At 41.8% G+C, this 16,500-nt stretch overlaps 1 protein-coding gene across 2 annotated transcripts in view; it reads left to right on the plus strand.

Annotated features, from left to right (window-relative positions):
• RALGAPA2 (Ral GTPase activating protein catalytic alpha subunit 2) overlaps positions 1-16,500 on the plus strand; it is a 282,251-nt gene that overhangs the window by 150,891 nt on the left and 114,860 nt on the right. For both annotated transcript variants that reach the window (XM_029911911.1, XM_029911910.1), the window contains 3 exons: positions 6,857-7,628; positions 8,112-8,183; positions 13,166-13,289. In XM_029911911.1, the coding sequence (XP_029767771.1) occupies positions 6,857-7,628; positions 8,112-8,183; positions 13,166-13,289 (968 nt within the window). The remainder of the gene's footprint in view (positions 1-6,856; positions 7,629-8,111; positions 8,184-13,165; positions 13,290-16,500) is intronic.

Below are 16,500 nucleotides of genomic sequence, written 5' to 3' on the forward strand. Positions count from 1 at the left end.
GGCGAGCCCTGCTGTGGCCCCGCTCTCCCTGGCGGCCGGAGCGCCGCACCGCGCCGCCCCCCTCCAGGTGCCGCCCCAAGCACCAGCTTGGGTGCCTGGTGCCTGGAGCCGGCCCTGTCTGGAGTTCACTTATGTTAGGTGTGTTCACTATATTAGGAGAATACCAGTGAGGGACCAGAAAATTTCACACACTTCTTGATGCTTACTAAAATGTGTCAAAACCAGAATTTCTTTGTAGATAAGATAGCAGCCATGATAAATTATGACTGCAAATACGTCAAAAGAAAACATAAAGAGATCTTCAATATGACTCCAAACGTTAAATGTTTACCTCAAGAGCCCTCTTTTAGAAGGGAAAACCATCAACTAGTTAACCACATAAGGAAGTTGATATACTGTTTTGAAAAAAGAGAGGGCTGGAACTCCTAACACATCTGAGCTAGAATGGCAAGAGAGTAAATTTTTGTCCCAGTTAAGAAGTCTAATTGAAATTCTCATTTGGAGTCTAGGTGGATAATAGTATTGAGGTAAAGTATATAAAAAATGTTAATTGTGAGTATGCTTTCTATGTTAATTTTAGTTGTTTAGTGATGTATGACAGAGAAGATGACCTTATCTATTGATTCAAATTTAATTTGCATAAAAATTCTGAGGTTAGATTGAATTCAAAACCTCAGATAGATAAGAATTTGTAATAATAAAAACTGCGTTCTGATGTACAACAGTTTGGGGCTAGATTCAAAACAGCTCTATTTCTGCTGCTTGTCAGAGCATCATGAAAACTTCCCAAAGTCAATTAATAGACTGCAAATATGTGGTATGGAATACTTAGGATCTCGCAACCTCACAAAATCATTGTAAAAAGGCACAATTGGTAATCCAGGCATTGGAATTTACCGGTAATTCCTTGTGTAATAATAGAGTATTAATACTCGTTGTCAGTGGTTCAACTACTAAGATGAACAAAGAAAAAAAAATGTCACTTCTCCCATGTGCCTTTTCTATAGTGAGAAAGTCATAGATATGATGGCATTGGGCAATCACTTTTGCTTGTGCCTACGTATACAGAATTAAAACTGAGTGAATAAAATTAACTCCAAATCAAATCCTTTTGAGAACTGTGTGGCTAGTCCACTGTGTACCATGTTTGAACACCTTTTCTGCTTTATGGGAAGCTAAACAAGTACAGCGTCATCAGTGATCTGATGTTGATGGAATAATATGAAAACTCTCCAAACAGCAGTGGCTCTTCACTTTTTACTAAAAATGACTTTTAACTTTGTAAATATTGGTTTCAAGGAGAGTCTCACTAGGAACGTTTGGGAGCAGAACTTGGACCTTATCTGATTTACTGAAACCCAAAACATGTCATCCATAGACGCTGGCAAGCTCAATGGTATAAAATTCTATTAAAGAACTATAAACATGCAGCATTTCTTGGGGATTGTTGCAAGAAAAACGCCTGTGATTGTAATACCTAAAATGGCCAAATAAACATTTTGTAGATGAGAGAGAGAGAGAGTCATCTCTCTCACAGTATTTTATAGTGAATTTAGTTCTATGTATGTCACATCATTTGATTCAACCATTAAAAAAAAATCAACTGCTACAAGGATGTATTCATTAAGGGAAAACATCTATTTATGTATTTTGGTCAATATCATTAATTCAAGCATTAGATTAAGAATAACTTCCAGAGTTCAATATTGTTCTAAAAACTTTATATAAATCATTTCACAGAAATATTTTTTACACAGGATTCAGAAACACAGATGCAGTATAAGGATGTACAAAATAATGCTAGACCAGGGATAGGCAACCTATGGCACGCATGCCGAAGGCGGCACGCAAGCTGATTTTCAGTGGCACTCACACTGCCTGGATCCTGGCCACCGGTCCGGGGGACTCTGCATTTTAATTTAATTTTAAATGAAGCTTCTTAAACCTTTTAAAAACCTTATTTACTTTACATACAACAATAGTTTAGTTATATATTCTAGACTTATAGAAAGAGACCTTCTAAAAACATTAAAATGTGTTACTGGGACGCGAATCCTTAAATTAGAGTGAATAAATGAAGACTCGGCACACCACTTCTGAAAGGTTGCCGACCCCTGTGCTAGACTTTCTATGCTACTTTGAAATACGGTTCTTTCTGTGTTTCATACTGGAACAAATTTTCATCACTACAGCATGTTTTCTTTTTACTTCCCTTGTACCTGCATTTTTAGTTTAACAAAAAGGTTAGAGGCATTAAAACCAATTGCTCTGCACACACTTCTTGCTGAGTGGGTACATTTTGTGAAGAGCAGAAAGATAAAAATAGATGTGAGAGAGATTTGTCATTTTAGGTAGAACAAAATGTTTCTCAACTTGGATATGTTTGTGCCTTATACACTCTTCTATTTTACTGTCGTGCTATTTTCAAACGAACGTTAAAAAGGGATTCTTCCTGCTTTTTAAAATTTTTTATGTTATTTACATATGGCTTTTACCTATCACATTATTCATCACTCGTTATAGCTGGCTACAACAATACAATAGGTTTAATCAGGTCAGAGAAAAGAGGAAACAAATTACAGTAACAGCTGCTATAGTAGCAACAGGCATTGTAGAAGCAATACTGAGTGTGTATTTTTATTGAAATATAATAGTAGTGTAGGGAGAAAGCAGATTACTAATTTTGCAAGGTAACTATCCAGGATAATTAAAATAAGTTAAATACAAAAAGTTAATCATTACAAGATCAATTAAAATTAATAAAGCTTTCTGTTGTTTGTCTCTCCCACTTCTTTAGTATTCTCAGCATCCACAAGAAAATTAAACATAGTCCCCAACAATTTGGAAACCTGACAGCTTGAAATCACTGTCACTATTTTTATATTAATGAAAACCTCAACATTAGGAATATTAAACATGTTTATTCTAAAAACCAAAGTTTATGCAGTAAACGGGATATTTTTTTCTCCCTTTTGATTGGATCTTCTGGGGGCTTTTTTGTTGTTGTTGTTGTATAACCAGCAAGCACCAGAGTAATGCCCACCCCCTTCAGCTTTCTTCTGCTTGGCCCTTCAGCTTCTAACCTTGTGTTTACCCACTGCAGCATAATGACAACGTACCTCACTGGGATCGAATACCTGTGTTCATACTCTTTGCCTGAGACTGAGAGGGGAGAGTGTAGGTTCCAGAGCCTCTTTACCCTTCAGCACTTCTTCTTGGAGGTGATAAGGGTTTTCTTCTCTTTGAGGGCAGACTGCATGAAACTACCCATACAACAATAATTGTAACAAAAACAAGGTTTATTAAAAACAGAGAGAAATAGAATTGCAGCAAGAGAAATAGTTTGCTTAACATATCTAGATTTCTAATTCTCATAAACTAGGTAAGGCATTTTCAGCTTAGTTACAGCTCGTGAAAGCAGTCCTCTGTATCTAACCCCTTTGGTCCTTGTCTCAGCACGGCTCTGCTCACTGTCGGTACCAAGATCCTTGATCCAGGGCAGGTATCTCCACTTTCCAAACCAGTTTTCTCCACCTCAGTCACACTCACAGTAGGGTACCAGATTCATGGCTCATCTTGCAGGAAGTAGCCCACTGAGGAGAGGCAGACTATTGAACAATAAAAGCTTAATGACCTAGCTCAGATGCCAACTTTCACAGACCTGGTTGTATCTTGTTAAAAGCCCTTAGACGGGTTTTTTGTTCTTTTGTCATGAACTATGAATTATGGACAGAGGCCTGGACACTCTTTCACAGCCTGATTCAGCTGACTTTTACAGACACTTATATCCTGTTGCAGTGTTGGGATGAACTTGAAGCCTGTCGGTGATTGATTATGCCCCAGTGAAAGAAATGCTGAATACCTGAATAAAAACTTGGAGATAGTCATCTTTCTTTGTAGAGAATGAGGGAGTTAAGTGTATTTTTTAATATCTTATGCACCTCAGTATATCAGTTTGATAGTATCCTGTCTGAATGCAAGTTAAATCAAAGGGTGCGGTAAGGGGGGAAACTACAAGGGTTAGTAAGGGTCCTTTGGGAAACTGTAGGGAAATGGGAAATAACCCCTGGCTTGGTGCCCACTAGGTTGGCAAAGTTTACTCTTCCGAGGCCAAACTTAGGATCAAAGGGTATACTAAAACCTTAAAGATGCTGGCCTAGGCTGGAAGGGGAGTGCAGGTTTGAGTGGGCTGTCAGCAGCAGCTGGAGTTGTATTCGTGACACACAGAGAGAGAGAGAGAGCGAGCATGCTGCTGCAACAATGCAGACTGTCCCCCCCAGCCCAGGGATGGGCCTAACTGGGCTGAATGGAACTTATTACAACTTGCAACGAAAGATCAGGGTTTAGGTAATGGGAAATATGCATATAGACCTTTATTGTTTTAACCTTTGATTCTGGTTGCTAGGTACCTTTAGCTGAAAGAATAAATAATGCTTTGTTCTGAAGAAGCTATTTCCATGTCACTGCAAACTTATTTTGTCACAGTTTTCCAGAGGAAATGGGCTTACAGGTGCCAAACCCGCATGCCAAGTTGGGCTTTTCAGGTTATCACATTTGGTAAGGGAGCTGTAGCCCAGAATCTAGTCCAAGAATGGTAGGATGATGTGGTTCCACCCAAAGTGACGTGCAGGAATCCAGGCTGGTCACCTGGGGGATGCACTGAAGAGGGACTGAAAGGGGTCTAAATCACAGCTTGCCCTGTAACGGTGGTGGTGATGTTCTAGATTATGAACTTGTTTGGACCATAAATTCATTCTGAAGAGTATGTAACACAGCTAAGAAGTCGTGAGCCAATGTCAAATAAGATGAAAGTAAGCTGTTGCTAGTGCGCTATGGCTGGGTTCGTTGCTCCGTGACCCCCTTCTGACAACAAAAATCACTACAGAACCCCAGGAGGAGGGACTGAAGCCAGAGTCCCCCCGAGCCCTGCCAAAGCCTGAGCCCACCACCTCAGGTTGGGGGGACCAAAGCCCAAGGGCTTCAGCCTCAGGCAGGGGGTTGGGGCCTGTAACCTGAGCCCCAAGCCTGAGCTTGGGCCCTGGGCGGTGAGGCTCAGGCTTCAGCTTCCACCCCAGCAAGTCTAATGCAACCCCATTAAAACGGGGTCGTGACCCACTTTGGGGTCCCAACCCACAGTTTGAGATCCGCTGTACTATGGTATTCAAGATTTAATGAGACTTTAGACTGGAGTAGCAGCAAAGAACATTTGAAAACAATCATCTGTGTGTTGTGTGTCTGTCTTTGCAGATGTAAAGCACTGTATGCATGATAAGTATTGTTTATTAAGAGGCTTGTCAGTGCTCAGCCCGTAGGAAGGAGGAAACACCTGACAACACTCTTGTAACCTCTTCTTGCAGATGAATGGACTATCATTGATTAGGTCCAGAAAGAGCTGTTTCCAGCCCATTGTGACAATGCAGGCAGCTGTTTTGTGTCTTTGAGGGTGGACAGGGACAGTAAAATTAAATGTTCTTGAAGATTCCACTCTTTAAAAAAAAGGGGGGGGAATCAGGGGGTTTGTGAAATACAGCTTACACAGACATGAAGAAAAGCTGTGTGTAAGCTCAAAAACTTGTCTCTCTCACCAAAAGAAGTTGGTCCAATAAAAGATATTGCCTCACCCGCCTTGTGAGCACAACAACAATACTTTGGTAGTGTTGTTTTACATCAAATTTGGGAGTATATAGAGAGAATTCATAATTGCAACTCACCTTGCAAGAACGACTGGCACTGTCATGGCAAATAGACAAATGCTTTATGATTGATCAGGAAGTGATAGATCAGCTCTGCCTCATTAGATTATAACAATTATTATGTTGTTATAGGTTTCAGAGTAGCAGCCGTGTTAGTCTGTATCCGCAAAAAGAACAGGAGTACTTGTGGCACCTTAGAGACTAACAAATTTATTAGAGCATAAGCTTTCGTGGGCTACAGCCCACTTCTTCGGATGCATATAGAGTGAAACATATATTGAATAACAATTACTCAGAATAACAATATATGTTTCACTCTATATGCATCCGAAGAAGTGGCCTGTAGCCCACGAAAGCTTATGCTCTAATAAATTTGTTAGTCTCTAAGGTGCCACAAGTACTCCTGTTCTTTTTATGTTGTTATAACAATCCATAGCCCACTAACGCCTCTTTTTGTCCTATGATTGTGGTGGTTATTAACAGGCCATTTCACATTGAATGGTCCCTTAGAATATGTGTTAACTGCTTATGTTAAACAATCTGTTTCACCTTCTATTCAGCTGTGACACTCTGAGTAACTTTCCAAGACCTGAAGAAGAGCTCTTTATAGCTCGAAAGCGTGTCTGTCTCACCAACAGAAGTTGGTCCAATAAAAAATATTATCTAACCCATCTTGTCTCATCAGATTTCTTTAATGTCCCAACTTCCTTATTGTTAAACACTCTCTTGCTCTCTCGCTCTGTGTCTCATATCTGTGGATGAGCTACACTTTGTGGGTTATAAATAAATATGAGCCTAGTACAGTAGAGATAAGACAACTCTGATAGCCAGTCTCAGGTCAAATTTTTCATAAAATAAATGTTACCACTTTCACTGGATGTCATTATAGTCTTATTCCCAGATAATTACATTTTGAGGGAGATGTGAATTAGAATAAATGTAAAATATCCAAAAGAGAATTTTGAAACCTAAAGATTGTTCGAAAAGGAATGTGAAGTGTTTGGGTTTTTTTATTTAAAAAAATGTCTCTCTAATGGAAAAATGGATGGCTTAAAAGAAAAAAAAATCAAAGCAGCCTGCAATGGACTACATATTGATTGAAATGTGTGGGTGCTCATTTGCTGCTGTTGTTGATTATTATCTTTGTATTGATTGATTTTTAGAAAAAAGAAGAAGAAGCTTGGAATTAATACCTCTAACTGCACGGATGGTTATGACACATCTAGTAAACCACTTAAGTCACTATCCCCTCAGTGGAGGACCTGCTATTCTTCACAGCCTTATTAGTGAGAATCATGACAACTTTTATGTGGAATCTTCTGAGCTGTCTTCAGAAGTCTTCAGAAGTCCAAACTTGCAGTTATTTGTATTTAATGACAGTACTCTTATATCTTACCTTCAAATTCCTGCAGAAACGACCGTGGATACTGAGCCAGCAGGAGCCCTCTCAGATGTAAGAGTTATTGTCAGAGATATCTCAGGGAAATATTCTTGGGATGGCACGATATTATACGGACCTTTGGAAGGCTGTCTAGCACGTCAGACTGGAAATAATTCATTTATGGTTTCGGGCAGTCATGAAGGGCAATTTGAGGCCCAGACAGACTTTTCTCAAACAGAAGAAGGAGAGGATGCTCTTGACGAATTGCTAGAAAAGATTGGTAACACTAGTCCTGAATGCCTTTTACATCCACAGCTAAAATTAAATGAGCCATCACCACCACCATTTGGTATGAGCCATGATCAAGAGAATGAGATCATAGAAGCCATAATAAGGCAGAGTGCCCAAGAAAAAGAGCATGTACATAAATGCAGCTCTGATTTTGATATGAAAGTAGCCAGGGAAGAAGAACCAAGTTCTGCTGAACCACAAGCACCATTTTATTTCTGTAGGCTGTTGCTAAACGACTTAGGAATGAATTCTTGGGATAGAAGGTAAGAATGTATCTATGAATGTATGTTTGTAATGCTGCTGCTATCTAAAAAAACTGAAGAATTCTTCAGTTTCCCTGTGCTATACTCCCACAATTGTGATTTACAAAGATGCTCATGCTGGAGTCCCCTTGGTATTAATCAGATGGAGCCACTGGCATAGCAGAGAAGGATCCCTGGGTCTGAAATAGCCCAATTTGATTAGCTTCAGGGTAGGCTGCAAAATACCTTTGTTTCCCAAAATATTGGAAAAGAGAGAGAACTGTGAGGTTGGTTAGTAGTTGGGGAAAGAGCATTTTTCAGTCTTTACTTGGTTTTGCTGGTTGGGGGTCTATGGGACAGAACTGATGCAGTTTAGTCATAATGAATGGAATTTTTAGATATATATTTTAAGTCATCCTTTTATTTAGATGTGTGAATTATTAAACTTGCGTCATATATTCTGTGATGCATTTTCCCTTAAATCTTTGTTTTATGTATCTATAGAAAAAGCTTTCATCTACTTAAGAAAAATTCTAAATTATTGAGAGAGTTGAAAAATCTGGACTCCCGGCAATGGTAAGTGAAACTTACTCAACAGTTCTAATGTTAAAGGCCACATTTTCAAGGGGGGGCACCACAACGGCATCCCCCAAACTAATCATTCCCAGAAGAAGTTGCCTGTGCTAGCAATGCAAATACTTGTTGTGCATTGAGTTTTTGATGAGAGAACCTTGATAGTCAATAAATCAGCTTATTACTGTTTTCCCCATGCTTTCAGTCCATTTGGGTGACACCCTCTTCACGAGTTTGAAATGAAAAGGTTTCTTGGGGGGGGGTTTTGTTTTTTTTTTTTAACTGGAGTGAGCAAATTACTTTTGGTGTCACTATGTATGAGATTGAATATAAGTAGCAGAAATATATGACTCCTTAAACAAAAATCCTCTTTTCATGCCAGTGTCCATAATGACATAGGTGAAAGGAACTACTATAACTGTATATTAGCCAAGGAATATTTTCCCAAAGAATTTTCTTCAAAATGATTCATATGACAATAGCAGTCCTCTAAAGAGCAAGCTCAAACCCATCTCTTTAGAATTAGGCAATGGCAGAATAGAGTTCTGAATGTTGTGTACTATTTGCCATTCCTTAAAGTGTGATTTTTTTTTCTTTGCAAAGTGACTGTAAAGATAGCATTGTGTCCCAATAATTTTCATAACAAATATGCTCAGTTTACCCCCCAAAAAACCCTTTTTTACACACCTGGGTTCGTCAAACTCAACTTGGGTTCTGAAAGTCCATAAACGTTTTTTCCTTCTTCTACATCAGTAATTAAGATTCTACAGGCCAAATTATGCCCTCATTAACACCTGGGCAATTCCATTGTCTTCAGTGAGGCTGCACAGATGTAAGTGATTAACCCTGTAATTGTAATTAGGTAATCAATTTTTTGCTGATGCACAAAAAGAATAGAATCCAGTTTCCTCCCCCCCCCCAATGGTGTTGACTCTTCAGTGTAATCAGAAGTAAAACATGATAAAAATTAGTTTTTGCCACTGAAGTAGGATGACATGACTGTATTCCTATAAGGAGCAGATCTGTTAAGTAAAATGGTATGATTTTTATAAAGTCACATTTCAGAGTACAGTGCTCTTAATTTGAAGAAAAATTAATTGAACTAACAAGTTCTTCTTCAAGTGATGGTCCCTATGTATATTCCACATGTGGGGTACACATGTATGCCATGCGCCCAAGTCCAGAAGTTCTTCAAAGCAGTGTCCTTTGGTCCATACATGTGCAGTAGCTCTCCTTGTGCTCTTGACCAGTGTTATAAAAGGCAGTGAGGGTTGATGCCTCTCCAGTTCCTTCTTACCACCACATGGCCTGAGTCGGACTCATGTCCTCCTTCACTTAGTTGTATAATCTATTTGTATATAGTTATATTCTTAGACTAATAGTTAGTAGTTAAAAAGTTATAGTATAGTATCGAGTATTTCTTTCTGTCCGGTTGGGGAACCCCTCCCCCAGCTCTGGGACTATGCCGCAAAGTCCTGCGATTCAAAAATTGCGTCTCCTGCCCTTGATCCTTCTCCATCTGTCATGAACATCAACAATGCCTGTACTGTTTGGGTGAGGAGCATATCTCCGCAAAGTGCAATATTTGCTTCTTCTTCCCACCCAGAACTCAAAAAGCCTGGGAGCTTCTCCTACAGAAGCACCTCATGGAGAAGGCTATGGGGCCCCTGTCCGATCCAGACCCAGGAGACCGGCCTCACCTACCTAGCATGTGCCTTGGAGTGGCGCTGTCAACATCTAAACCCGAGGACTCTTCTTCTCGGGCTCCTCATGAGCGCAAGGACAGATCCCTGTTGAGGACTGTCCGTAAGAAACGCATTTCCTCCCCAAAGCAGTCTGGGTTGTGTGAGACGTTGCAAGCGGAACCTAAGGAGCCAGCTCCAATGAAGACACCCAGATCTGAGGGCAAGATACATAAAAAGAAAGGTCCGCCAATTCCGTCGGTCACCCTGGTACCGAAGCATAAGGATGGACACTTGCCAGTTCTGTCTGAGTGCTGCTCCAAATCCATCGTCGGTACCACCTCATCCATCTAAAGACTGTCCAATTGTTGTTGATGCATTGGATCCATCAGACTTAACTGCAGGAACCCATCAGGCATCAGGGCATACCAAGACTTATATAATATCGGAGGATATATTCCTCCTTATCCTCAGTCTCCACTTCTTTCTGGCCCAGCCCTCCTAAAGCAGGGGTTCTCAACCTTTTTCTTTCTGAGCGCCCCACCCCCGCCCCCAACATGTAATTAAAAACACCATGGCCCACCAGTGCCACAACAACTGCTTTTCTGCATAAAAAGCCAGGGCCGGCCCGGCATTAGGAGATAGCAAGCAGGGCAGTTGCCTGGGGCCCCATGTCACAGGGGCCCCAACAAAGGTACATTGTTCAGGCTTCAGCTTCAGCCCCGGGTGGCGGGGCTCAGGGCCCCAGGCTTCAGCCCCAGGCGGTGGGGCTTTGGCTTTCTGCCCTGGGCTCTAGCGAGTCTAATTCTGGCCCTGCTTCGCGGACCCCCTGAAACCTGCTCACGCCCCCCTAGGGGGCCCTGGTTGAGAACCACTGTCCTAAAGAATATCCTTACTCGGGAGAAGGACCTTACATCGCTGTCCCAGGAGCTGTCTCACCTCCAACCACCAGGAATGCCCTGGTACTGATGGCACTGCCACTACCAATGCAGCTGTTCTTGGACTTGAATCAGATGAGATGGCCACACCATTATCTCCATAGAGGCACTCGAGCCCTGATACGCAGTCAAGGGGTTACGCTCACCATTCTGCCTCATATAACTTCCCCAGGGATTGCTGATACTGATTTCCTTGGGGTCCCCTGAAACCGATTGATCCCTCTTTCTAGCCTTATTGGGTCCATTGAATTTTTATGGAAGGTGTCCTAGCCCCTCTCAGGAGTTGTACTGCTTCTCTTCCTCTCGCCAGCCAGTTCTGTCAGTGTAGGAGGAGGAAGAGGTGGAACCAAATCCGCAGGTACCAACAGTTCCAATGGGTGCCTCTTCGTTATCTCCAGATGAAGCAGTCACTCCTTCTCCACCAAATGACCATTGCGATTACCAGGAGCTGTTACAAAGAGTGGCCAGTTACCAACAAATCCCTTTAGAGGCGGTCCAGGACCCTCAACACCAGCTCTTGGACATCTTACAGTCACAAGGACCAAATAAGGTGACTTTAGCCATCAATGAGACCATATTAGAACCAGGTAGTACAGTATGGCACACCCCAGCATCCTGTGCCCCGACACCAAAAAGGGCCGAGAGAAGGCATTTTGTTCCTGCAAAAGGGACTGAATTCTTATTCCCCCATCCTGCCCCCAACTCACTGCTGGTACAGGCAGCTAGGTCATGCTATCAAAGGAACCACCCCAGTAAATAAAGGCTCTAAGAGATGGGACCTCTTGGGGAGAAAGGTCTTCTCCTCAGGCCTGCAATTTCCTTAGCTAACTATCTAGCTTTGTTAGCAAAATATGATTTTAATACCTGTTCGAGGCTTGTGGACTTCACAGACCAGCTTCCCACAGAGGACAGGGCCCAGTTTCAGTCTCTTGTAGATGAGGGGAAGCTAGTGGCATAGGTAGCCTTGCAGGCTGCAGTGGATGAAGCAGACATGGCTTCCAGAAGTTTGGTCACTGGTCTACTCCTGGCTGCAATTATCAGGGTTTTCTAGGGAGGTCCAAAACACCATCCAGGACCTCCCCTTTTGATGAGTTGAATCTCTTGAATGAGAAAATGGACAAGTCCCTGCACTCATTAAAAGTCTTGAAATTGACTCTGTGTTCCCTGGGGATTTATACTCTGACCCTCAAGAGGAAACACCAAAGGCTACTCTATAGACCGAGGTCACCTCTCCTTATGCACCTTATTATCAGAGCAGAACTGAACAACCACACAAATGTCAGAAAATTCATGGACCTTACTTCTCAGCCCTGCTACTGCCATAACCTCTACTCATTCTCAACCATGAGCCAAGAATGTCTTTTCACTGGTCAAGACATGCATATCACCACTGATGCCAACCACCTCGTCCCGTTACTATTGGGGGGCCGTCTTGCATTCTTCGCCCACCAATGGAATAAGATCACTGCATACAGTTGGTTTCTGGAGAGTATCCACAAGGGGTACTCCATAGAGTTTCTCTCTTTCCCATCTCACAAACCTCTTCGGGGACCACTCTCATGAGGTAATTCTTCAACGGGAAGCTGAATCCCTCTTACGCTGAGAGGCAATAGCACACATCCTGCCTCATTACTATGGGAGAGTATTTTACTCCCTCTATTTCCTAATTCCAAAAAAAGACACAGGGTGGAGCCCCATCCCGGACCTTCAGCAACTCAACATCTTTATTTGAAAACTGAAGTTCTCGATGATTACATTGCCAGGTAAGGAGAAGCAGCTGGCTGCAGCTGTAGGAGTGAGGGGAGGAGGAGCTCAGCCGCTGCTTCCTCCCTCCCTCCCTGGACTGCCAAGACACACAGAGATTTGGGCAGGGGCATGCCCCTGCTTGTCTCCCTTTGTGCACACTCCTGATGGTGGAAGTTCCCTTCAGCCCTCCCACCCCCAGGGCTACCATTGTAATAGATGCCTTCCTTCTAGGTGGGGTGCTCACCGGAACAACAAACTGCTCAGGGTACCTAGACCACACAAGAGGCCAGACTACATATAAACCTACTGGAACTGAGAGTGGTCTGCCTTGCATGCAAGGCCTTTCTTGCTTCAAATTCTGTTGGATTGCAGTAAGAGGAGGAACTGGAGAGGCGTCAATACACACTTTCTCATACCTTTGGTTGGGAGCATGAGAGCTACTGTGCATGTGCGGGCCAACAAGCATTGCTTTGAAGAACTTCCAGACTTGGGCATTTGGAGCGCACGTGTGCCCCACACGTGGACTATGGTTAGGGACCACACATCTCAACCTCCAGTTACAGTAAGTAACCTCCACATTTTAAAATGAACTTAGATTTCTTGTTACCTCTAATTGCAGCCGTGAAACTCACAAGATTGCAGTGTTTTACATTGCAGAAGGACAAGAGGACAAATGCTCAATATTGTCCAATGCAAGAGGAAGCCAAGCGTATGAAGATTTTGTTGCTGGATTGGGCTGGGAGGTAATAGTAACAAATTTAGGCAAACTTTGAATGTTTTTGTAGGGATGTTGAAATCAACATTTTAAAAACGTGTAAATTATACATTAGCTACACATTTAAATTTTCAAAACTGGAGAAATAATTTAAACTTACATATTGCATGATATTTGGCAAAAGTTTATTTAAAAAAATGCTGAGCAATATACAAAGCAGAATCCTGACAGTTAATATGTTAAGCACTCCCTGCCACATGTAAACTGTGAAATATTTTAGAAAATAGTTTTTTAAAAAAGGAGGCTAAAAGTACTAATTTCAATTGTTTATTTTTTATATATGTGTATATTCATAGTTTATTCAGTTGTGAAATATTTCTTACCATCAGGTGTTTCAGGGGCCTGCGCTGAATGGCACAACCTGAATGCAACTTTCCATTAACTTTTTAAAAAAAGAAAGAAATTTGCTTTAAATTATTAGAGGAATTACTGTAGGAGCAGCTTGTGTTACATTTTGACATGTTTCAGAACAAAATAAGTTTTCTCCTGTATCCCATAGGTCAGGCCAGACAGTGGTTTGTTGTTTTTCCTCCTACCTGCAGATGGAGATGGAGAAATAAAATAACATTGTAATAGCTGCCCTAAGAAAGGCTAGTTTGAGCTCAACTAAACCAGTTCATTTTCTGTCTACAGCCATGTCTGGATCAATTCTGATTTTAGCTATTTGTAATTTATTTTTATTTTCCCTTTGTTCTGAGATGGTTTGTTTTCTATTGGAGGTATAAATGGGCTAGTGGAGACGGTTTCCACTGGGAAATGGTTCCAGTTATTTTCTTCTGTTCTATCATTTGCTCCACAGAATGCTATATGGAAAAACTGTCCACCATTTGTGGCAACTTCATGGTACCCTATTCTAGGTTCTCCCATTTCCCTTCCTAGATTTTCACAAACACGAACCCCACTTGTCAGATCACTGAGCCATGAAAAGGAATTTCTCTACTTTAGGTAACACAGCTTAAATTTAATCCCTTTCTTGTGTCCAAAGACTTGCTTGAATGATAAATGAATCAGGAGATGCTGAAAACCTGCTGATTGTTGGGACAGTGACCCAAGTCCCACCAGAGAGGGTATCATGTGGTTTTTGTAGTCTCCAAAGTCTCATTGGGGTTCTGAACTCCTTTTCCTGGCTGGTTCTTTCCTCATCTCATGACTGAAGTCAGTGATTCCAGCAGTGAACATGGAAGTTTGTCTCTATGCCCTGGATGTAAATTGATACATTCCCATTATCTGTTTCTCTACATTTTTGTCTTGTGGTCAATATTAATAATATTAATAGGTCAATAAAGCCCTAGAGTTTGGTCCAGCCATTGACCCCCAGACTTCCATCAAAGTGATGATGATGTTAGCTGTTACTCATTAGCAGGAGAACCTCTTTACACATCTTTCTGAGGAAGACCTACTCATCTGAGTTACATTCTGAGACCAGATATTCCAAGAGGTATTGTCTGATCCTTACTATAATCCCAGAGCGAAGTTGTAGTCCAATAACTCCTTTACCCCTACCCTGACTCAGTACTCACTGCGGCAAGCTGTTCTTCCTAAAGCCTTGAGTCAGTAGGCTTTCAGGGATCAGATCTCTGCTCTTGCAGAGGCCTACCTCAAAGTTCATGTTGCTTTGCCTAGAAAGCTTGCATACTACAAAGACTAGCACTCGATAAATAACCTCAATAAATAGATCCATCCATTAGTGGGCTCACTTCCACAAGTACTCTCTTCAGCTCTGACTCATGAGATTTCTGTACCCATTAGAGCTGCTACTCTCTTTCACTAGACCTGAACTTTTCCCTGGGCTGTTGACTGTGAAAGGATATTATCTATTATGGGTCATCTGTAGCTTCTTGACCTGTACTGCTCACTTTTGTCACAAAGTAGCATAAGGCTGCCAGATTAAATCAGAGAGCTCCTAACTGTCTGGGAACTAAGGACCTGATTTTCAGAGGTGTTGAGAACCCACTGATCCAGCGGAATTGAATGAGAACTGTGGGTGCTTAGCACCTCTGAAACTAAGGCCACTGGCCAGTGTCGTTTGTCCTTCTTCATTTCAGCTGTGATCTAAAGGGCAGAGTGGTGAAGATGAACATGACCATGGTCACTTGCATATTCACATAGTCTCGAAAAAGGAATTGCAGAGCAGACTGGCTATGCCTCCGTCAGATCCATTAAGGGGAACCACAGATCTAGGTATTCTTATATGACAGCTATGGGCATTTGCCCCACAGGGACCTAAACATTATACCAGAAAATGGGAAGGTACAGAAGCTCCTCTTCTGCTGTCCACCTTTTGAATGAGGATGATGCTCTTAAGGTTGATGCCTTGTACCACCTACATGCCACAGGTAGTACATCTTTTCTCTTTCCCTGCTAATGGAAAAGTTACATTAGAAGGTGTTGAGATCTTAGGCCAGTGGCATCTCAGTATTCTTCATTTGATCCAGGGCACCTTGGTGCAGTATACCACCTCATCCATTCAGGGTATGTCTCTGCTGCAGCTGGAAGTGTGCCTTCCAGCTCAAATAGACAGACCTGTGTTAGCACAGCTGAGCTAGAGAGCTAAAAGTAGCAACAAGAAAAGGCCAGTGGAGTCTCACCCAGAAGTGGTCCTATTCCATAAAGGAAATTATAGTCAGAAAATTACTCTCCAAAAATGGAATCCTCTTTTCAACAGAGCTGCTCCATGTGTTTAGTCTTACTCGCCTTGCTTCAGTGAGAAAAGTACATTTTTACAGCTGTTTACTCTTGTTAGCCCTGCAGAGTCACTGCAGCGATGAGAAGAGTGAGCTGGATTCTGTTCTGGATCACACATCAACAAGAGGATTGTTAATTAAGGTCCAACTGCATGGCCATATTCTGAACTCATGTACACTGTGCAATCCTACTGAGGTGCAACTGAAGGCAGAATTTGACCTAGGGGGTCCATAATGCTAGTGATAATGCATGAAACAGTAAAAAGAACCTAGCTTAACTTTCAGCTCAGAGGCTGAGTCTGCATGGCTAACAGAAAAAAACAACTTTCTACATGTAAGATAAGCAAATTTGAACCATTTCCTTTTAGATCAGAACCAAAGGCAGTAAGGCAATAAACAAGCCAAGGCTCTGCTCCCTTCCCAACTGTTTATACTCCCTTTCGATCTGAACCTGGTCTTATATGCCCTCCTGTGTTTTCTCTTCAAGCCTGTAAG

The sequence above is a fragment of the Terrapene carolina genome, unplaced genomic scaffold (genome assembly GCF_002925995.2).
Source record: "Terrapene carolina triunguis isolate 2854851 unplaced genomic scaffold, T_m_triunguis-2.0 Scaffold132, whole genome shotgun sequence".
NCBI lineage: Eukaryota > Metazoa > Chordata > Testudines > Emydidae > Terrapene > Terrapene triunguis.